Here is a 23471-nt window from a genome sequence, read left to right as displayed (position 1 = left end):
GGACAAAACAGGCATTATCGCGAGTTAGGAGACCCGAGTTCCTTCCTGTCAGGAGTCACGAGCTATGTGGCTCCTAACAAGTCCAGGTCCTCTTTTCATTCCATCTTTAAGGTCCTGAGGTTGCCTTTCGGTTAGTTCAGGTTCCGCTGGAAAGGCCAAGCCGCTTCGGCAAGTGCTATTTAATCTTCAAGCCAAGATGTGGTTCACCGTTTAGGAATGCCCCCTCCTTAATATTGATCCGCTTGGTCGCTGCTGGAAAGGGTGGAGGAGGTTCTGACAGCTAGACCATCTGTGATGTACCTGTGTAGATGGCGTTCTCCCTCTCTTAGCTACGTTTTATTTTTTCTTAGTGAGAACTCGGAGACCATGTCTGCAGAATTCTTTTCATCTACAAGAGAGGAGGGAAGCCCTGACTCAGGACCTAGTTTTAGGTCCAATCAGAGGAAGATATTAAACCTGCTCCTGGAGAGAGATACTTCCTTTTCCATCAGTTCAGATATCCCTAGAACCCCAGTGGAGAAGAAACTTTTTGGTGATTCTGCAAACCTAAGCATTTTGTCTGGGTAAATCCACTTTTTCTTTTCACACCTTATCTCCTTTGCTCTTCTAAACAGTTTTTGGGTTTTTAAAAATTATCCTGGCTCAGAGATCAGGGTTTAAGTCTTAGCTCTGCCCTTGACTAGCCATGTGACCGTTTTGAGTCTCAGGCTTCTTTGCTGTGACATAATATCTTACTAGGATCTTGTGAGAATCAAATGATGTGATGTCTGGGAAAAGTCTTTGAAAACTTTATTGCATTATATGAGTTTCCACTTATTAGTACTACTGTTAACGTTACTGTTACTGTACTTCAAATTCTGGTCTTGCTATGCCCTCATGCGTCAGCTAATCAACAAAGTTGGAGAATCACAGATCAGAGAAGTACTGGAGACTCCAGGGAGAAATCAAATCTGTGTTGTTATGTTGCTCAGGGCAAAAGATGTGTGGTCAAGACCCACCTCAGCCAATTTTTAAAAATTCCCTTGTCTCAATATGTTGGTGAGGAGAAAATGAGGTACAGATTATTAGAGTAGAGAAAAGGTGGGAGATTTTTCTCAGCCTAATCTGAAATACTTCCAAAAAACAATTAGCTTTATTTGGACACTGCTCAGATTATGTGATAGTCATTGAGGGGTGTTTCAAATGAAGAGGATAATGTGATCTTTGCCTTTTAAGGATATTACAACCTAATGGGAATCTTGATGTATTATTATGTCTCAACAGAGAAACCCCAAAACGTTGCCTTAATCTTTCGAATCTTAGCAGCGGGGAGATGTCTGCCACTCAGTTTACCACTTCTTCAGACCTTGATGAAACTGGTAGGGAAAAGGGAGGTAAAAGCCTCAAGGGAAGGAATAACTGTTAGGGGTGAGGACAGAGTAGTAGGATAGAGATGGAAGGTGGTAAAAGTAAATAGAGAACTTTGAAGATGGAATTCTTTGAGTACCTAGAGGATTTTTGAGGAGAATGATTCAGCCAATGGGAAGAGAATTGACCCCAATAGGAGTCACTTTTCATTGAGAAAGTTAGACAAGAAGGAATATTTTGTTGACTGATTGTGGGAATGAAAGTGGTAGTTAAAGATGAAAAGTTTATGCCCTAGTCTAATCTCAGCAGAGGCAAAGAAACCAACATAAAGAAATACTTTGTCAACTAATTCTTATGTGTTTTTATAGGGTGTGTACCCCAAAGGAATGTGTTTTACTAATCAACCATTTTAGTATTTGTTCTGATTTCACATTTCCTGAGTGATAAGCTTTCCTTTCTACTCATGGAAGAAATCTCTGTAGTTTAGCATAATGCACTGCTAATCAGAATTTTTTCTTTCCGTGACACATGTAAATTCTTAAGTTTCCATGAACTTGTACCTTATACCATGGTACCTTGTACCATGAAACTGGTACCTATCAAGAGCCTTTGTGTTCACAAGGCCAGCTTTTGAAATTAATATGACTCACTGGTAATGAAGAAAATGAGAAGGAAAGACAAAATGCATGGACAGGAATAACTCTTCACATCTGATTGCAGGTCACTTGGATTCTACAGGACCTGAGGAAATACAGTTACCTGGGATGTAAGTTCTTTTGCGAAATGAACCCCATGCTAAAGCCTTTTCAACACTGGCCTGGGGATTTTATCCTATGCAGACTCTGTAGAGTAGAGAATGTTTCACTTTAGATGTAAGTGGGCTTGGGGGCCTAGATTCTTCCCTTGAAATGTTTTTAAGTTTCCAAGATCTAAATTGTGTTGTGGGGCTTCCCTGGTGGCGCAGTGGTTGAGAATCTGCCTGCCGATGCAGGGGACACGGGTTCGAGTCCTGGTCTGGGAAGTTCCCACATGCCGCGGAGCAACTAGCCCCGTGAGCCACAATTACTGAGCCTGCGCGTCTGGAGCGTGCGCTCCGCAAGAGAGGCCGCGATAGTGAGAGGCCCGCGCACTGCGATGAAGAGTGGCCCCCGCTTGCCACAACTAGAGAAAGCCCTCGCACAGAAACGAGGAGCCAACACAGCCATAAATAAATAAATAAACAAATAAATAAATAAATAAAATTTGAAAAAAAAAAGAAAAAAGGCAAAATTCCTTAAAAAAAAAAAAGCTCATTTTAAATTGTGTTGTGAAAATGAAGGCTATTCATTTTAACCATCACATACAATCAGTATTGTCTTTAGAATGGAGGAGAATGGTATACTGCACTTAGATGGAGTATATATATCTTAGTGGTTGAAAGTGTAGAGTGCAGGCTCTGGAATCAGAGTGTCTGGATTCCAGTGGCTTACTACTACTTCACCAGCTGACTCTGACAAGTTTCTTAATTTCAAGGGACCTCAGTTTCTTTATTTGTAATAAAGAAATAATAATAATGGAGATAATAATAGCACTTTACATAAATGGCTGCTGTGAGGATTAAATGAAAATGTGTACCTAATGCATACCATACATTTTATAATGTTTATTATTATTACTGTTGAAGATTCTTTGTTGGAGATCTTTTTAAAAAAATTAATCTATTAATTAATTAACTTTTGGCTGCACTGGGTCTTCGTTGCTGTGCGCGGGCTTTCTCTAGTTGCGGCGAGCGGGGGCTACTCTTCGTTGTGGTGCATGAGCTTCTCATTGCGGTGGCTTCTCTTGTTGTGGAGCACGGGCTCTAGGCACATGGACTTCAGTAGCTGTGGCATGCAGGCTCAGTAGTTGTGGCTCGTGGGCTCTAGAGTGCAGGTTCAGTAGTTGTGGCGCACAGGCTTTGTTGTTCCGCAGCATGTGGGATCTTCCCGGACCAGGGATCGAACCCGTGTCCCCTGAATTGGCAGGTGGATTCTTAACCACTGAACCACCAGGGAAGTCCCGTGTTGGAGATCTTAAAATGTTCAATCAGAGTACTCAGGACTGAAAAGTAATTTTAATTCAACTTCTTAAATTTATCATAAATTTTCCATTTGACTGTTTTAATCTTTTTATAGTATTATTCTTCGATGTTCAGATGAATTAGGTGCCACTTTCATGCACTAGGGAAGGCTTTCCATGAGTATTTTTAATCAATACATGTGAAAATTTTACTTTATATTGCCTGTATTTTCTTTGAATTGTTTATATGTCCTAACCCAGGTAAACTAGATAAAATCTGGAAAGGGAGGATAGAAATTCATAAAAAAATAAATATTATCTCTCAATAGTCAATGCTGAAAAATTAGTAAATTGTAAATTGTGTCTGCATAAGATGTAGGACAAACTCATCATCTTTGATGCATATCTATGTATATGGTTATGCCAGTGAAATGAGGTCCTTATCCCCAGGATGTCACTCAATGTCTTGATATTTACCACAGAGAACACCCTACATATTGTTATTGGAAAAGACATATCAACTAGGTACAGGTCTCCTAGAATGGAAGAAAGGAAAAGTGGGATGTCCCAAGCCACTGAAGAATAACCAAATCCTATTTGGGGTTTAACTGACTGGCAGTTTTTTTTATCTACAGGAATTATCACCAACACCTTGTAAAATGCAGCCCAGTGAGTAACTCATCTTTCTTGGGTCTGAGTTTGTTTGTCAGGTGGGAAGCAGAGGGCTTCCAGCTTACCTGTGGCTTGAGGATGCTGGATGTTCTCAGAAAACAATCTCTTGTAGGCACAGCTGCTTTGTAGCACTCCGAATGCTTTGGACCATGGCCACAGGAAGAAAGATGCAATATGTAGCTCATCCACAAATAAAGAGAATGTGAGTGTTTTAATGGAAACCTAGATCCATTAGCAGTTTTCTTCCTTTGAGTGGAACAACTAACTCATCAGTATCATTATGAGACCTAGAGCTGTTTGTGCCTCAGTATGCTAGACAAGCAAATTGCATCACTATGGAAAAAAAATTCTTTATGGTTTGTTTTGTTTTTACCCTTTAAGGTTTGATCCTAGCTCCAAATCTTCCACAGCAGTTCATCATTATTACTCATGTTCAGTTGATTGCAGTGTAAGGAATTTAGGACTTTTTTTCTTTTTTAAACAGATAGGGATAACTTACATAACTTGTTCACATATTCTTTGCATGGCTTCATATACAAGTCTAGGTTTCTTAATTTCTTCTTATTTCCCCCTTAGCCCAGCTTCTTAGCCCCTATTCTGAGGAAGTCATTGTCCTTTTTCCTCTGAGTCTCAGACCATCCTTCAGTTCCAAGTTGAAACTGGCCTCTCCAAAGCTACCTAATCGCTAAGATAATTCTCTAACTAATCCCTTCAACTAATCCCATTTTCTAGCCATCTTTTTTCTTTTCCCTGCCTCCCATCCTTTCCGCCAGATCAGTATCTATAAAAGATAGCTGCTGTTCTTCTTTGCTCACATTGCCTAAGTTATGCCCATGTTTTTGGCTGTTCTAATCAGCTTTTTCTTGAATTACAGTCCTTCTAATCTCCCTTTATAATCACTTTTTAAAAATCTCATCATTCCTTCCCCTGTCAGGCTCCCTTTTTCCTCCCTTCATTTGGCTTGTGATCATAAAATTAGTACGCTCCAGAGCAGATCTACACACCATAACAAATCCAAACCATAATTTGTATTTTCAGGGTACGTGGTCAACCTTGGTTACATATACTGTGTTTTGTAAGGATTATTCATGGCTTCATCAGATGAAATGCTTTTGGCAGGGTCTGCTGACACTTCTCTTCCTCCAGCCAATGTAGTTTTTCTTATGCAGGAAAACAGCACTTCAAAGCCCTTGGAGTGGTGGGTACCCAGGAACCTGAGGTCTCCTCTTTTTCTGCTGGTGAGTCACTGGACATCTTCCTCAAGAGTCAACTGAGGTATTGTGGGGTAGAGGATGATAGATCTGGATTTATGTCCCTTTGAATTTTTCAAAGCTGACTTGGGTGAGAAAAGAGGTTGGAGAAGTAACCTTTGAGCAGGGAAAGGGAGGAGATATCCTCTGATCTTTTTATTCATTTAAATTTAAGGAGAAGAAAAAATTCTTAGGCCTTTTAAAAAATTTCCCCTTTATTCTTTAAGTGTTTCTGCCCCCCCCCCCCTTCCCTGGTTTTAAAAGTACTATGTGCCCATTGTGAAAATGGTATAAAAATAAACTACAATGAGATATCATCTCACACCAGTCAGAATGGCCATCATCAAAATATCTACAAACAATAAATGCTGGAGAGGGTGTGGAGAAAAGGGAACACTCTTTCACAGATAGTGGGAATGTAAATTGATACAGCCACTATGGAGAACAGTATGGAAGTTCCTTAGAAAACTACAAATAGAACTACCATACAACCCAGCAATCCCACTGCTGGGCATATACCCTGAGAAAACCATAATTCAAAAAGAGTCATGTACCAAAATGTTCATTGCAGCTCTATTTACAATAGCCAGGACATGAAAGCAACCTAAGTGTCCATCAACAGATGAATGGATAAAGAAGATGTGGCACATATATACAATGGAATATTACTCAGCCATAAAAAGAAACGAAATTGAGTTATTTGTAGTGACGTGGATGGACCTAGAGTCTGTCATACAGAGTGAAGTAAGTCAGAAGGAGAAAAACCAATACTGTACGCTAACACATATATATGGAATCTAAGAAAAAAAAAAAGGTCATGAAGTACCTAGGGGTAAGACGGGAATAAAGACACAGACCTACTAGAGAATGGACTTGAGGATACAGGGAGGAGGAAGGGTAAGCTGGGACAAAGTGAGAGAGTGACATGGACATATATACACTACCAAATGTAAAATAGATAGCTAGTGGGTAGTGGGAAGCAGCGGCATAGCACAGGGAGATCAGCTCGGTGCTTTATGACCACCTAGAGGGGTGGGATAGGGAGGGTGGGAGGGAGGGAGACGCAAGAGGGAAGAGATATGGGAACATATGTATATGTATAACTGATTCACTTTGTTATAAAGCAGAAACTAACACACCATTGTAAAGCAATTATACTCCAATAAAGATGTTAAAAATAAATAAATAAAGGAAAATATAAAAAAGAAAATAGCTACCTCATAGAGAAAAACCACTATTAACATTTTACCTCATTTCTTTCAATCTTTTAACCATGTGTACAGTTTTACAAAGTTGAGGTCGTATCATATATATAACTTCATATCCTGTTATTTTAAGTTAATATTAAAACTCTTAGTAAACATTACTTTTTAAGGGATGCTTTTATTCTAACACCTACGTACAATACTTCCCGATTGTTGGACACTTAGGAGTATCCACATTTTGCTTTTACAAATAATGCTATCATGTAAGTTCTTGAGCACAAATTTTTGCCTATGTTAAAAAATTTATTTAGGATTAGCACCAAGACAACATAATTACTGGATTAAAGGGTTTAAATACTTTTTAAGATTTTTGATACATGTTGCCAAATTCCTTTCCAAAAAAAGTTCTAAGAATTTATGTTTTCAGGAGCAATCCATGGCTCATTTGGATAATTTGTTATCACTTTAAAAAAATTGCTAATTAGATGGGTAAAATGTTTTATTTTATGTTAAAAATAATTAGTAATGATTTCATGTGACTATTAGCCATGTATATTTTCTCTAGTGAATGATTGTGTCCTTTGTCCATTTTGCTACTGGAGTCTTAAGTTACCCAGGCACTCACTTGTTGTGATTTTTTCTTCTTTTTTAAATTGAAGTACAGTTGATTTACAAGGTTGTGTTAGTTTCAGGTGTACAGCATCACTTGTTTTTAATAGACTATGGACTTAAGATACTCCAGAGATTTGGATTCTAATCTCAACACTTTGGGAAAGCCATTTTAACATATCCCATGCAAAGTAGATGAAGCTGATCATGTTTCAGATTTTTGATTCCTTGGAATAGGGGAAGACGTGGAGCATGGTGAATTACTACATAATCTTCTGTATATGTGTGTGTGATTTTTTTTAATGTAGTAAAATATATATAACATTTACCATCTAAACCATATTTTTGTGTACAACCCAGTGGCATTAAGTACGTTCACAATGTTGTACAACTATCAGCACTATCCATTTCAGAATTTTTTCATCCTTCAAAACAGAAGCTGTCTAACCATTAAATAATAACTGCGCTTTTCTCCCTCTGGTAACCTCTAGTCTCTTTTCTGTCTCTGTGAATTTGACTACTCTAGGTACTTCATGTAAGTAGAATCATATAATATTTGTCCTTTTGTTTCTGGCTTATCTCACTTAGCATAATGTCTTCAAGGTTCATCCGTATTGTAGCATGCATCAGAATTTCATTCCTTTTTATGGCTGGATAATATTCTATCATATGAATACACTGCATTTTGTTTATCCATTAATCTGTTGATGGACATTTGAGTTGTTTACACCTTTTGGCTATTGTGAATAATGCTGCTGTGAACATTCGCATATAAATATCTTCAAACCCCTGCTTTCATTCTTTGGGGTATATACCAAGAAATGGAATTACTGGTCATATACGGTAATTCTATGTTTGATTTTTTTGGGGAACCACCATACCGTTATCCATAGCGACTGCACCATTTGACATTTCCCACAGCAATGTACAAGGGTTCCAATTTCTCCATATCCTTGCCAACACTTGTTATTTTCTGGGGTTTTTTGTTTGTTTGTTTGTTTAATAGTAGCTATCCTAATGGGTACAAAGTAGTATCTCATTGTGGTTTTGATTTGCATTTCCCTAATGACTAGTTATGTTGTGTATCTTTTCATGTGCTGATTGCTCATTTGTATATCTGTGGAGAAATGTCTATTCAAGTCCTGTTTCCTTCTGTTGTTATTGTTGCTATTGTTGTTATTGTTGTTATTGTTGTTGAGTTGTGGGAGTTCTTTATATATTCTGAATTTAATCCCTTATCAGATATGTGATTTGCAAATATTTTATCCTATGGGTTGCCTTTTCACTTTTTTGATAGTATTCATGTGATTTGCAAATATTTTATCCTATGGGTTGCCTTTTCACTTTTTTGATAGTATTCTTCGATGCACAAAAGTTTTTAATTTGATGAAATCCAGTTTATCTATTTTTTCTTTTGTTGCTTGTGGTTTTGTGTAATATCCAAGAAATCATTGCCAAATCCAAGGTTGTAAAGCTTTCCTCCTATTTTCTTCTAAGAGTTTTATAGTTTTAGCTCTTACATTTAGGTCTTTGATTCATTTTGAGTTAATATCTGTATATGGTGTAAGGTAAGGGTCCTGGATAGTTTTTAATATTGTCAATATAATTCATAGGACAATGGAAACTTGGTGGAAAGTGAAATGAAACATCTGGACAGTCCTATTACTACAGTTTCAAAATTAGATAAAAATCCAGAGCTAGGAGAAAACCAGACAGAGGAGATTTCAGATGAATTGATGGAGTTTTCTCTGGAAGATCAAGAAGAGGCCAAGGTAAAGTACTCTCTGATGGTGTTTTTGCATTTTTCAAATTCCTTCATTCTTTTTAATTAATTAAGTTTTTGGCTGCGTTGGGTCTTGGTTGCAGCACGGGGAATCTTTCATTGTGGTGGGTGGGTTTCTTTCTAGTTACGGCACGCGGGCTTCTCTTTAGTTGTGGTGCACAGGTTCCAGACCATGTGGGCTCTGTAGTTGCGGTGCATGGGCTTAATTGCCCTGCGGCATGTGGGATCTTAGTTCTCCAACCAGGGATCAAACCTGCGTCCCCTGCATTGGAAGGTGGATTCTTAACCACTGGACCACCAGGGAAGTCCTAAATTCTTTCATTCTTGAATAAATAATATTGTGTATCTAATATGTTGCAGCCACTGTACTATGTGGTAGGTCTGCAGAGATCAAGAAGACATGGTCTCTATACTCTAAGGGCTACCTGACTGATAGAGTATCAGGTCATCATGGGACTCTTATTACTGCTGGGTGAGAAGGTTCGTTAGCAGTTTGAGTAGATCACCATCAATGTAATCTTGTGTAAGTGATGCCTCCAGAATAATAGTAATAGATGGGATATACTTAGCATGATTTTTTAAGTATTTTACAATATATATTTTTGTCTTTTATCCTCCCCATATCATTGAGAGGAATATCTGAAGCCTGTAGCTTATTGGCAATGTACTGAAATATCAAAGATAGTTTCTGAGGCAGTTAGATTTTCTGAATCAACTCCATTTCTTTGAAACAAATATGTGTAGGGGTGTTTTTTGTTTTTTGTTTTGGCTTGCCTTGTGGCATGGGGGATCTTCCCCAACCAGGGATTGAACCTGCACCCCCTGCATTGGAAACATGGAGTCTTAACCACTGGACTGCCAGGGAAGTCCAGGGGGTGTGTTTTTTAAACTTATTCATATTACAAGGTAATATGATATAGCTGAGTTAGAACCCTTGGATTCTGGTCCTCATTCTCTTATGTAGTGTTATGACCATGAACAAGACACTTAACCACTCTAAGGCTCAGTTTCTCAAATATAAAATGGAGAGCATAATGATAATAAACACTTCCACAAGAGAATCATTGTTAATATGATAAAGTATTAAAAGCAGTTTGTAATAATATACCTACTTTATTATTGTTAATAAAAACTAGTATAAGCTGTTAACAATATTCAATAAGTATTTATTAGGAAGCTGGTATGCACCAGGTGCTGTGCTAGAACTAAGAACAAAGTCATGATTAAGATGGACAAGATTCCTAATTTTCATGTAGTTCCTATTTGTATTTTTTCTAGTCAAGAAGATAGATAATGCAAGTAAGTCAATAAACAAGATAATGATTGTCAAAAGTGCTGTGAATGGCAGAGTGATAGGAAAAAGGGACCTAGAAGTTTGGGATGGTACTACTTTTAACTTCAATCTGAGTAACTGGAGAAATGGTGACACTGTAATGAATTTGAAAAGAAACGTGAATTCAAAGGGAATAAGATGTGTTCAGTTTTGGACATTTCAGTTAGAGACAGTAACAGGAAGCTTAAATGGAAATACTGAATGAGGAATTGGAACCATCAGGGCTGGAAATGTACGTTTCAGAACCATCTGCATAGAGGAGAAAATGAAGGCTAGTGACTCCAAGTTTAAAAGCAGAGAGAAAGTTTGTGAAGAAGGAGTAATAGCCACTAAAGAGTCTAATAATGAGGTAGATACATAACAGGAATAACATCATTCAAGGATCAGAAAGGAGAGATCTAGGGCACAGAGGTGTCAATTTTATTTTCATCACCCCACACAGAAATTCTTTGTAGAGTTGTATAGTTTTAACTCTTAAATTTGGGTCTTGTTCCATTTTGAATTAAGTTTTGCTTATGGTGTAAGGTAAGGGTCCAATTTCATTCTCTTGCATGTGAGTATCCAGTTTTTCCGGCCCTATTTGTTGAAAAGCCTGTCTTTTTCTCATTGAAAGGTCTTGGCACCATTGTCAAAAATCATTTGACTGTGTATGTGAGAGTTTATTTCTGGACTCCCTATTCTATTCCGTTGGTCTAGGTGTATCTTTACAGAACCATAGTTCCAATTACTGTAGCTTTGTAATAAGTCATTTTATATATTTTCTTATTTCACAAAGTATATTTGAATATATTCTCCTTGAAAGAAAATTAGGGTTAATTAGCCTTGGGTATTATGTTTTTCTGACCACCATTCCCAATCCTGATTGAAGGATGACTTTGAGATTATTTGGGGTTAGAGGGAAAAGTCAAGAGCATGGGAGTCAATAGAGCATATTGGTCTAAAAAGTATGGACTCTAGAGCCAGACTGCCTGGGTTCATAGCTTGACTCTGCCACTTTTACCTGTATGGGTGAGTCATATGATCTTGTTATGCCTCAGTTTCTTTTAAATTAATTAATTAATTAGTTTGTTTGTTTGTGGCTGCGTTGGGTCTTCGTGCCTGTACACAAGCTTTCTCTAGTTGTGGCGAGCGGGGACTACTCTTTGTTGCATGCTCGGGCTTCTCATTGGGTGGCTTCTCTTGTTGCAGAGCATGGACTCTAGGTGTTCTTCCTATGTTTTCCTCTAAGAGTTTTATAGTGTCCAGTCTTACATTTAGGTCTCTAATCCATTTTGAGTTTATTTTTGTGTATGGTGTTAGGGAGTGTTCTAATTTCATTCTTTTACATGTAGCTGTCCAGTTTTCCCAGCACCACTTATTGAAGAGACTGTCTTTTCTCCACTGTATATTCTTTCCTCCTTTATCAAAGATAAGGTGACCATATGTGTGTGGGTTTACCTCTGGGCTTTCTGTCCTGTTCCATTGATCTATATTTCTGTTTTTGTGCCAGTATCATACTGTCTTGGTTACTTTGTAGTGTAGTCTGAAGTCAGGGAGCCTGATTCCTCCAGCTCTGTTTTTCTTTCTCAAGATTGTTTTAGCTATTTGGGGTCTTTTGTGTTTCCATACAAATTGTGAAATTTTTTGTTCTAGTTCTGTGAAAAATGCCACTGGTAGTTTGATAGGGATTGCATTGAATCTGTAGCTTGCTTTGGGTAGTATAGTCATTTTCACAATGTTGCTTCTTCCAATCCAAGAACATGGTATATCTCTCCATCTATTTGTATCATCTTTAATTTCTCTCATCAGTGTCTTATAATTTTCTGCATACAGGTCTTTTGTCTCCTTAGGTAGGTTTATTCCTAGATATTTTATTCTTTTTGTTGCAATGGTAAATGGGAGTGTTTTCTTAATTTCACTTTCAGATTTTTCATCATTAGTGTATAGGAATGCCAGAGATTTCTGTGCATTAATTTTGTATCCTGCTACTTTACCAAGTTCATTGATTAGCTCTAGTAGTTTTCTGGTAGCAGCTTTAGGATTCTCCATGTATAGTATCATGTCCTCTGCAAACAGTGACAGCTTTACTTCTTCTTTTCCGATTTGGATTCTTTTTATTTCTTTTTCTTCTCTGATTGCTGTGGCTAAAACTTCCAGAACTATGTTGAGTAATAGTGGTGAGAGTGGGCAACCTTGTCTTCTTCCTGATCTTAGTGGAAATGCTTTCAGTTTTTCACCATTGAGGACGATGTTGGTTGTGGGTTTGTCATATAAGGCCTTTATTATGTTGAGGAAATTTCCCTCAATGCCTACTTTCTGGAGGGTTTTTATCATAAATGGGTGTTGAATTTTGTCGAAAGCTTTCTCTGCATCTGTTGAGATGATCATATGTTTTTTCTCCTTCAATTTGGCAGCAGGATTCTTAACCACTGGGCCACCAGGGAAGTCCCTGAGCTTTTCTTTGTGAGAAGTTTTGTTTTGTCGTCGTTGTTTTTAATTATTTTATTTTATTTTTTGGCTGTGCCGCATGGCATGCGAGACCTTAGTTCCCTGACCAGGGATTGAACCCATGCCACCTGCACTGGAGACGTGGAGTCTTAACTACTGGACCTCCAGGGAAGTCCCTGTGAGAAATTTTAAAATTACTAATTTAATCTCTTTATTTTTTGCAGGTCTAGTCAGATTTTCTGTTTTTTTTTTCTTGACAATAGTTTTTGCCTTTTTAGGAATTTTCCTGTTTAATCTAAGTTTTCTCATTCATTAGAATATAATTGTTCATAGTATACCATTATGATTTTTAAAAATTAATTAATTAATTAATTAATTTTGGCTGAGCCAGGTCTTAGTTGAGGCATGTGGGATCTTTCAGTTGTGGCATGCGGGCTCTTAGTTGCGGCATGCATGTAGGATCTAGTTCCCCAACCAGGGATCAAACCTGGGTGCCCTGCATTGGGAGCACAGAGTCTTACCTACTGGACCACCAGGGAAGTCCCCATTATGATGTTTTTAAAACTCTCTATGATTGGTTGTAATGTCCTCTCTTTCATTTGTGATTTTAGTAATTTGAGTCTTTTCTCTTTTTTTCCTGGTCAGTCTAGCTAAAGGTTTATCAATTTTGTTGATTTTTTCAAAGAAACAACTTTTGGTTCTGTTATTTTTCTATTTTCTACTTCACTGAGTTTTGCTCTAATCTGTCTTATTTCTTTCCTTCTGCTTGCTTTGGATTTAGTTTCTTCTTTAGTGGAGGTTAGGTCATTGACTTGAATTCTTCCTTCTTTTTTATTATAGATATTTACAGCTATAAATTTCATCTAAGCACTGGTTTAGTTGCATTTTTACCTAAGTTTTTGTATGTTATATCTTCATTCTCATTCATCTCAAAGTATTTTCTGATTTCCCTTGTGATCTTTTTTGACCCACTGGTTATTTAGGAGTGTGTTAATTTCTACATTTTTGTGAGTTTTCCAGATTTTTTTCTATTATAAATTTCTAACTATTCCATTGTGATCAGAGAACATACTTTGTATCACTTCAATCCTTTAAAATTTATTGAGGCTTGTTTTATGTCCCAGTATATAGTCTATCCTGGAGAATGTTCCATGTGTATTTGAGAAGAATGTATATTCTACTGTTTGTTGGGTACAGTATTCTATAGATGTCTGTTAGATCTATTTGGTTTATAGTATTGCTTCAGTTTTTGAGCTTTCTAAAAATGGAACCGTACTAAATGCGGCCATCACTGGCCTTGCTATTCTCACCACGGCATTTGTTGTTCCTTCAGCCTGAAACACTCTTCCCCTGGGCAAACATGATTTTCTCCCTCATTTCGGTCTCTTATCTCCACATATGTCACCTTAACAGAAAGGCCTTTCCCGACAAACTTCTAACCCCAATATTTTTCCTGTCTTTTATCCTTCTTTATTTTTTACTTACAGCACTTTTCACTACATGAAAGTACAGAGTATATTTATTTGTTTGTCTCTTCCACTCTCTGATTCACTGCTGTGTCACCTGGTATGTACTTAAAAATTGTCAAACAGGTATGTGAATGTGGAAGTCTGGAAGTAAGAGCAGAAGTCTTGAGAGAAAAATTTGAGAGTCATCAGCATAGAGGGAAAGTTTAAATTCACGGGTAGAAAAAAGTCACCTGTGGCAAGAGTGAGGAGATTGAAAAAGGGCCCGGTCCTAGCCCTGAATCCAATATCTGTTAGAGGTTTGGTAGGTGAGGAAGCTTGACAAAGAAGACTGAGAAGGAGCAACAGAGAGGTAGAAGCATCACAGTTCTTTTAGTAAACAGTTGTCTATACTAGGACTAAACTAAGAAACTAGGCTGTGCCATTGAAGCTAAATAAGGGATTAGCCAAGTCAGTGGAAGGCACTGTGAAATTCAGGATGATACATGGCTAAAGAAGTGACCGTCTGATGTGACAACAAGAAAATTGTTGATGACCTTGACAAGAGCAGTAGAGCGGTACAGACAGAAGCCAAGACTATGTGTGCTGAAGAGCATATAAGCCATGAGGAAATGATGATGCCTCCTCAGTTTACAAAGTAATAATTATCTAATTTAACATTTTAATAAAATCTGCAAGTAGAATTGAACTTTTCTCCTTTCTGGCCTTTGCAGTGCTTTAAAACTCCCAGATTTGGAAAGTGTTCATTGATTCCTTAAACAATGAAAGTCATTAGTTGGTAGATCTAAGACAGCTGGTCCTGGGATCTCCCCTCACTAGCTTCTGGTAACTGGGAAACTTCTAACTGGCTAGACAAATCTAAAGTATCATCATCATCATTCCTCTATGACCTACCACTTATACTCCTTGCAATAAGTTGCCATTTGTTTTTATATAAATGTATTGGAAAGTATCTGTCAAAACAGTAGTGGCTGTTTCTGTTTGTTAAAGTAGTTTTTTGCTATCATTTATTTCTGGCTTCTTGTCCTTGGACAATATGAAACCCAAAGAGATGTTTATCACCTTCGTTATCACCATCATAATAGCTACCAAAAACTTAAAGCTTCAGTGCAACGGAATAGATATTCGAGAAACAGACTCATGCATATATGGTCAATTGATAATAAACCAAGACACAAAAGCAATTAAATGGAGAAAGCATAGTCTTTTCAACAAGTTCTGCTGGAGCAATTGAAAATCCATCTGAAAAACAAAAACTTCAATCTATACTTCACACCATATATAGAAATTAGCACAAAATGGATCATGGGCCTAAATATAAAACCTAAAACTGTAAAACAACTGAAGGAAAAAAACAGGAGGAAAATGTTTGTGACCTTGTGTTAGGCAAAGATTTCTTAGATGTAGTACTAATACATGGATACATTTCACTTAGTAGATAATTAATTCAAACTCTTTAAAATGAGCCCTTAGCTTAATAATTACAGTGTGTTCTAGAGAGGCTCTTTTGGTTAAAAGAAACAAAGATTGCACTAAGGCCAGCAAATTTGAAATTCTGATCTGGCTTCCTCCTGCATTCTTCTCAGGGCAAAACTGAAGTTACATGACGGGAAGTCTGTCATGGAGGCTGGGTAGCCTACTCCTCAGTTCTTCACCACATTTCCTCTACCACCATACCTTTGGTTCATCCATCCATTCATTGGCGTCATGGCCTTTGACTATATCTCTTGGCTTCTTCCTTTTAATAAAGCTTTGGCTTCTGCTGCTGCCTAATTATTTTGATATTTTCCAAGTTAGACTATCAGAGAGGGAACCTGATTGGCCCAGGTTATGTTTACATATTCTTGACCACTAAATAGGAGTGTTCAGTCAGCAATATGGTCCAGTCACCAGTGGCTTGGAGTAGGGTTGTGGAGACATAGGGAGATGACTGGCAGGGGTCCAAAGGAAAAGGTAGGTATAGAATGTTGGTATATCAAATGTGAACTGTACCTTCAACTGGTACCATGAACAATGGAGTTTTCCTTAGGACCATGGGTGTGACAAACACTGTAGTGTAGATATAGTTATTGTAAAGTAAAATACTGATGTTCATGTTTTCTTCTCCTAGAAACCATTTATTATCAATATGTGTTCTAATTTTGGCTCTCTTATCTCTTATTTAGGAGGTCTAGCACCCTTCTAAATCAATCCATGGCAATTAGTGAGGTGAGTGTATAAAGAAGGAAACAGAGGATAAGAATCTTGGATTAGTTGAAACTTGCCATCAGAGGTCTTTTAATATAGCCCCCTGCCTCTGGGTATATAACACACATACCATGCCTTTCAAAGAGACAATTAGTCCATCCTCCTGTATTAAGTCTATTCCTGGGCCAGCAACTCCCAAGACTAGTTCTTCATGGTATTTAATCTACTTTTTTCCTGATGGGCTTCATAGTATCAATCCTATAATGGTCATCCTGATATTAGATTCTAGTGTTTTCTTTTTCCTTGCATGCTGCTTATTTTGCTATATTTCTTCCCTATTCATCCCCTTTAAGAAGGCTGAATGACATTTTTTCTCTCTCACTCCACAGATTGAAAATATTAAAAAAAAAAAAATTTTTTTCCCAGAAAGTTCCAAAAAGTAAGCTTGAATTTGCCCACACAGGAAACTATTTACATAACATTTACATTGTATTAGGTATTATAGGTATAGGTATTAGCTGTATTATAATCTAGAGATGATTTAAAATATACAGGAAGGACTTCCCTGGCAGTTCAGTGGTTAAGACTCCACACTTCCACTGCAGGGGGCATGGGTTCGATCCCTGGTCAGGGAACTAAGATCCCACATGCCGTGCAGCATGGCCAAAAAATAAATAAATAAAATACAGTATACAGGAGGATGTTCATAGATTATATACAGATACTACATGGTTTTAAGTAAGGGACTTGAGCGTCCCTAGATTTTGGTATCTGTAGTAGTCCTGGAACCAGTCTCTCACAGATACCAAGGGACAACTATATACTCTTGCTTCTTAGTACTTTTTCACCCAGGTTAACTTTTTTGGCTTGTCATCTTCAGTTTTGTCGGGGTTCTTAAATCTTGATTGTCAGGATCTTAGACTTCCTTGGTGGCACAGTGGTTAAGAATCCGCCTGCAGGGCTTCCCTGGTGGCGCAGTGGTTGAGTCCGCCTGCCAATGCAGGGGACACGGGTTTGTGCCCTGGTCTGGGAAGATCCCACATACCGTGGAGCGGCTCGGCCCGTGAGCCATGGCCGCTGAGCCTGCGCGTCCAGAGCCTGTGCTCTGCAACGGGAGAGGCCACAACAGTGAGAGGCCTGCATATCGCAAAAAAAAAAAAGAATCCGCCTGCCAGTGGAAGGGACATGGGTGCGATCCCTGGTCCGGGAAGATCCCACATGCTGCAGAGCAACTAAGCCTGTGTGCCACAGTTACTGATCCTGTGCTCTAAAGCACACGAGCTACAACTACTGAGCCCTCGTGCCACAACTACTGAAGCCCGCGCGCCCCAACTACTGAGTTTGCATGCCACAGTTACGTGCCACTGAAGCCTGCGTACTGAGCCCATGTGCTGCAACTACTGAAGCCCGTGTGCCTAGAGCCTGTGCTCTGCAGCAAGAGAAGCCCCTGCAATGAGAAGCCTGCGCACTGCAACGAAGAGTAGCACACACCGCAATTAGAGAAAGCCCGCGTGCAGCAAGAAGACCCAACACAGCTGGAAAAGAAAAATTGTTTTTTGATTGTCAGGGTCTTAGTATCCCATAGAGAAACTATCATATGACTGGAGGAACTAAGCTTGCATTTGCTTTCTTCTACAAGAATTGTTATATATAAGATGGTCAGGTCGAGAATTTGGCTGGATTTAAAACATCTAGGAGAGATGGAACATCATGCAGTCTGAGGAGAAAGATGTTAATGAGGAGGGGAAGACAGGTTGCTTACCTGGGGCATTGTTTCTCAAACTTGAGTGTTCCTAGGAATCACCTGGGCATCTTGTTAGAGTGCAGATTTTAACTTAGCAGGTCTGGGCTGAAGCCTAACATCTGGGATTCTGCATTTCTAACAAGCTCCCAGGAGATGTTCACAATGCTGGCCTGCAGACACACTTTAAGGAGGAAGAACCTTGGGGTTTCATATTTCCAAACAGGCATCTGTGAACAGGAGCTACCTGTATGGCTCCTCTTCGTTGCCAGACTGTTTGAACAGTCCAGGACTGAAGCAGATGGTAAAATTCAAGGACAACACAATACCAGATAAAGTAAAAAAGAAGTATTGTTCTAGCCACAAAGAGCTCAGGAAGGTAAGAAACTTTTTAAGAAGACAGTCTCTTTAATCTTCTATCTCGTTTTCTCCACTTTTCTGGCATGGGGATTGCTTTAGTACATCTTTTGGTCTTCTTCATTACTTTTACTTTTATCTCTTCTTTCCATCTTCCTGTTTTCTTTTCTACATCTGCATCCGTATATAAAATATTTAATAATAAATATGTTATATTATAGTATAATTTTGGAAATGATGTCATTGTATTGTCTTCCCAACCCTCTTTTTTAAGATCTGAGAAAGTACAAGGGAACTTTGATTGGTAAGGACATTTATTGTTGTTTTATATGCATTCTGAGAGAAATAGCAACCTAGAGCACACTTGTTTGGTGGAAAGCAAATTCTGAAAAACTTAGCCCTCATTCCCTATCCCTCCTTTAAAAAAAATCTCAATACATTTGGCTATTTTATAAAATCAGTGTATGACGTTACAGTAAAATGGAAAATGCAGATAAGCAAAAAGAAGCCGTTGCAAAATGCCCATAATCCCACAGACCAGAGATAATTACTGTTAATACTAGATGTATAGTCTTTCAGACATTTTTTAATGCAAATGTTTTTTCTTTTATTAAAGTGGCATTATAAAGTACATGTTTTCTAACCTATTTAATGATATCATGTCATATTTTCATGTCACTGAAATTTACAATATACTTTTTATTCCTTAATAGTAATCTGTAGTGTGTGGATATGATTTGTTTAATCAAGATCCTGTTATTGATCATTTATTAGAAATTTTTCTCTGTTGTAAACATCCTTACAGCCAAATCTTTGTACATATCTTTATTTTCTTAGTAAAACAAGCGGAACTATTAGATCAAAGAGTACGCATATTTTTAATGTCTCCCTCTACTCCTTCCATCCCATGGTTTTTAAACCTTTAATATGAGGACTGGGGGTGGGGGGAATCTTGTTGTCTTCAGGGTTTAGGTATAAAGAAAATGGTCTCCCTCTGTGACATTAATATGACTCAGATGCTGGAGGAAGATTCTAACCAGGGGCCTCTGATTGGTGATTTCTCCAAGGTGAGTTTGGTTACACCAATCCTGTATTTCATCCTGTATTTTGGATCTGAATCTTCTCTGCTTGCAGAGGACACTAGGTTTAATTAATTATGCATCTTCACCAAGTACTCACTGATAACCTGAAATTGCTGTAGTGGTAGATCTAGGCCCTAAACCTTTCATGAGAAAGGATTCCTTATTCATTCTGGGAATATCCAGAGCAGTGGGGAAGATAAGAAGAGGCTTTCTTTTTTTTTTTTAGCTGTACTGTGCAGCATTCAGGATCTTAGTTTCCCAGCCAGGGGTTGAACCTGTCCCCCCTGCAGTGGAAGCACGGAGTCTTAACCACTGGACTGCCAGGGAAGTCCCAAGTATGAGGCTTTCTACTTTTTTTTTTTTTAATATATTTGAAAATTATGTAAATCATACTTGGTCACTACAGAAAAGATGGAAAATGAAATTACCCCAAATCTTGTCAGAGTATTATTGCTTTTATTTAATATTTTCTTGGTGTATATTCCTGCAGACTTTTTTCTATGTATTTTCACAAACACACATTCATGTACACAAATACATTTTTTGTTTTTCTATGTTTGTTTTGTGATCTGCTGAGGTTTTTATTCCCTCTCATTTGATGTATCAGGAACATCTTTTCATGTCAGTAAACAGTTCTGCTTCATCATTTCATCACTTTTAATAGCAGCACAGTACTTCTTTCTTTCTTTTTTGGCTGCCCATAATTTCTTGATAAATCCTTTCTTGTAGGATATTTACTTCTACAATTTTTCCTTATGCACTATACCAAGGTGGACATATTTGTAGCTAAATCTAAAACTTTGTACCTATCTGTAATTATTTCCTTAGGATCAGTTCTTAGAAATGAAATTGCTGCATATGCATGTTATAGAGAGCATTGATTTCTGAAGGCATCTGAGGTTTTAAATGTCATTTGGAAAGGACAATATATGGGTCATGATCTCAAATTTGGGTATAGAGAACTTGCTATTATTTCAGCTCTTGGGTATTTCTAGGTATGTGCACTGCCGACCGTGTCAGGGAGACACCAAGATCTGAAGTACATCAACCCAGAAACAGTAAGCAGATTTCTGGAGATGGTAACTGGTTACATAAGCTACCATCTGGTCTGTTCTGTCCCTAAAATCCCCACTTCCATTTGTATTTATTTCTGTGTTCACTCATATAGGCTCTTTATTCAACTGAAGCTGTGTTAAAGGACTCTCTTTTATATGCACCTTTGTTTTTAATTAAACAAATGATATATAATTGTTATGAAAGAAAGGAAGGAAGGAGGACGGGGAAAGGAAAAAAGTAAAAATCACCCAGTTAGGCTGAACTTACATCCTGGTTTACATGTTGCAATCCCGTTTATGCCTATTAGTGTAGGGTAATTATTAATAGTATTCTCTTTCACTCTCAAAAGTGTCCCAGTTTGTGCAGTAATTATTTGGTCACTCTACCCATAACCTCACCACCAGAAATAAGCACTAATAATACTTTCCTTATGGCCTTACACATTTTATTCTGGCATAAGTTTTATAAAAATAGGATCATAATAAACATGTAATTTTGCAATTAGCTTAGTAAGACATTGTAAACATCTTTCTATAGCAATAAAAAGATATCTATATTATCCTTTTAATGGCTATGTAATATTCTGTTATACTGATAATGTCTAATTTATTTAACTAAACCCCTTTTATTGAGTATTTAAGCTATTCATAGTATTTTGATAATATGAAACAATGGTGAGATGAATATTATTGTGCCCTATCTTTATGTACTTTTCTGTTTACTTAAGATGTTAGAAAAGAAATTGTTGAAAGTGTAATTGCATTTATTTCTATAAGTATTTACAAAGTCCCCTCCAGAAAGGTTGAACCAATTGACATAACTACACGAGCTTAAGTTTCCTCTTCTGGATATCACCCCTTTCCTTCCATATCCCTTTTGGGAAACTTGCTTTCTAATTTTACAGCGGAGGGTGGGGAATCATTTCTCATTTCTTCTTGTAAAATCAGGAGCTCTAGCTGCTACCTGTGCCCTTACAGAAGTCCTTGGGTATCTTCTCAGAGGCTGACTGCAGCCATGCCTGCCTCCAAATAAGTAGCCTGAGTGTGGTTTTCCCTGATGTCCTGGTAATACCAGCTATTTTGGTTCTCCAAAAAGGCCATTTCCTATTTTATCCTCTCATGTGGGGTGGGGCTGCATCACTGCCGTATTTCAACCATAGGGGGACTTTGGAGGCTGGGCGTACAGTGGAATGCTGTGCAAATCAGGAACTGTGTGACTGGCTCTTCTCTCCCTCAGAAGAAGCAGGATATTCAATCATAGTTTCTGTGCAGGTGGCTGCCTTGCTTTTGGGGAAGTTCCAGGGTCTGATAGAGATATTTTATATCATCGATTGCCGCTATCCATATGAGTACCTGGGAGGACACATCCAGGTAAGGTTACATTGAGGACTTAGTAGGGAAGGGGCTGGGGATAGCTCTTTATTGAGAAGTCTGGACAAAGGGTCCTGTGAACTCTAGAACCAGGGCAGATATTATATATTTGGAGCACATCAAGGCTCAGTCCTCATTCCTGTTCTAATTCTGTGTACTTTGAGCAATTTACTTTCCCTTTCCCTCTTAGACCAATCTCCCGTCTTTCTATAGGAGCCAAGAGCTCCTACCTGGAAGTAAAAACATTCATCCAAGGACTGAGAAACACTTTGCAAACACTTAATGCTTACAGACATTCCTCACAATGATCCCTACACTTCAGGCAGCTCCATTCTATAAACATTTATTGAGCACCTACTACATACCAAGCTCCATGCCAGGCCCTGGGGGTAGATACAGGTAGATTGCCTCTCTGAAAGTACTTATAGTCTAGCCTTCCTGAACCAAATATTTCAAGATGGTATTCCAGTTATTTCTAAGTGTTGGCCCTGTTCACAGATCCTTAAGGAAATACTTAATAAAATTCTTTTACAGGGAGCTTTAAACTTGTACAGTCAAGAAGAACTGTATAACTTCTTTCTGAAGAAACCCATTGTCCCTTTGGATACTCAGAAAAGAATAATCATTGTGTTCCACTGTGAATTCTCCTCAGAGAGGGGTCCCCGCATGTGAGTGTCTACACAGGGTAGGGTGGGTGATGGAAATGGATCTTGAGTAGGGACTTACAGCCAGAGAACCTTCCCAGATCAGTTCAGACAGAGACTGAATCAATGAATACTTTTCACTGAAGTTTGAAGAATGTTAGGGAGGTGGAGGAAAGGGGTTTCTACAATTCAAAGGTTGGAAGCAGTGAAGGAAAAAGGATTGGGAATTAGGTACCAATGGAGCAGAGGAGAAAGAATGGTGCTACTTGGACCTTGTTTTGCAAAAATAGATCTGGAGTTCCTTTTGAGGGTTAGCAAAAGTCCTCCCCTTCCCCAGTGTATAGCCCGTGGAATCCTGAACTTGCTTCTTTCCACCCCACCCATCCCTGGATTTTCTCTAAAGGTACCGCTCTCTGAGACAAGAGGACAGGGCTGTGAACCAGTATCCTGCACTGTACTACCCAGAGCTGTATATCCTCAAAGGGGGCTACAGAGACTTCTTTCCAGAATATATGGTAAAGGATGGGGCACATGGGGCAACGGGGGAGCCCAAACTCGGGGAAGCCTACTTCAGCATGCAGCTCCCAGGTCCTGCAAAGCCCTCTGAGAAGAAACTGCTGCTTCTTCTTAGCCACTACTTGCAGCATCTCTATTATACCTAGTAGGAAGACTGCATAATCAAGAGGATCCCTTACTCTGTCCCCTGCCTTTCAGGAGCTGTGCGAACCACAGAGCTACTGCCCTATGCATCACCAGGACCATAAGACTGAGCTGCTGAGGTGTCGAAACCAGAGCAAAGCATGGGAAGGGGAGCGGCAGCTGCAGGAACAGATTGCCCTGCTGGTGAAGGATGTGAGCCCATGATATCAGATCACCCACTGGCTGCTTAGGACTCACCAAAAGAC

The 23471-nt window shown here is 38.5% G+C and overlaps 1 protein-coding gene across 3 annotated transcripts; it reads left to right on the top strand.

Annotated features, from left to right (window-relative positions):
* Positions 1-351: 351 nt before the first annotated feature.
* CDC25C (cell division cycle 25C) lies at positions 352-23430 on the top strand (the record flags this gene model as incomplete). Of its 3 annotated transcripts, XM_082650429.1 has the most annotated exons (13): positions 367-563; positions 1264-1358; positions 2068-2113; positions 4020-4053; positions 4169-4258; positions 8734-8883; positions 18284-18436; positions 19380-19481; positions 20492-20554; positions 21824-21922; positions 22457-22590; positions 22970-23081; positions 23281-23430. In XM_082650429.1, the coding sequence occupies 13 exons, from the start codon at positions 367-369 to the stop codon at positions 23428-23430; spliced, it is 1425 nt and encodes a 474-aa protein (XP_082506555.1). The 3 variants fall into 3 exon arrangements, with proteins under 3 accessions (XP_082506557.1, XP_082506555.1, XP_082506556.1); XM_082650431.1 differs by lacking the exon at positions 20492-20554 and having other exon boundaries at positions 352-563; XM_082650430.1 differs by lacking the exon at positions 19380-19481.
* Positions 23431-23471: the final 41 nt, after the last annotated feature.

Source organism: Grampus griseus (genome assembly GCF_964374135.1).
Source record: "Grampus griseus genome assembly, chromosome: 3".
NCBI classification, from domain to species: Eukaryota; Metazoa; Chordata; class Mammalia; order Artiodactyla; family Delphinidae; genus Grampus; species Grampus griseus.
The sequence above is the reverse complement of the archived record's forward strand: the minus strand, read 5'-3'. Positions and strand labels throughout refer to the sequence as shown.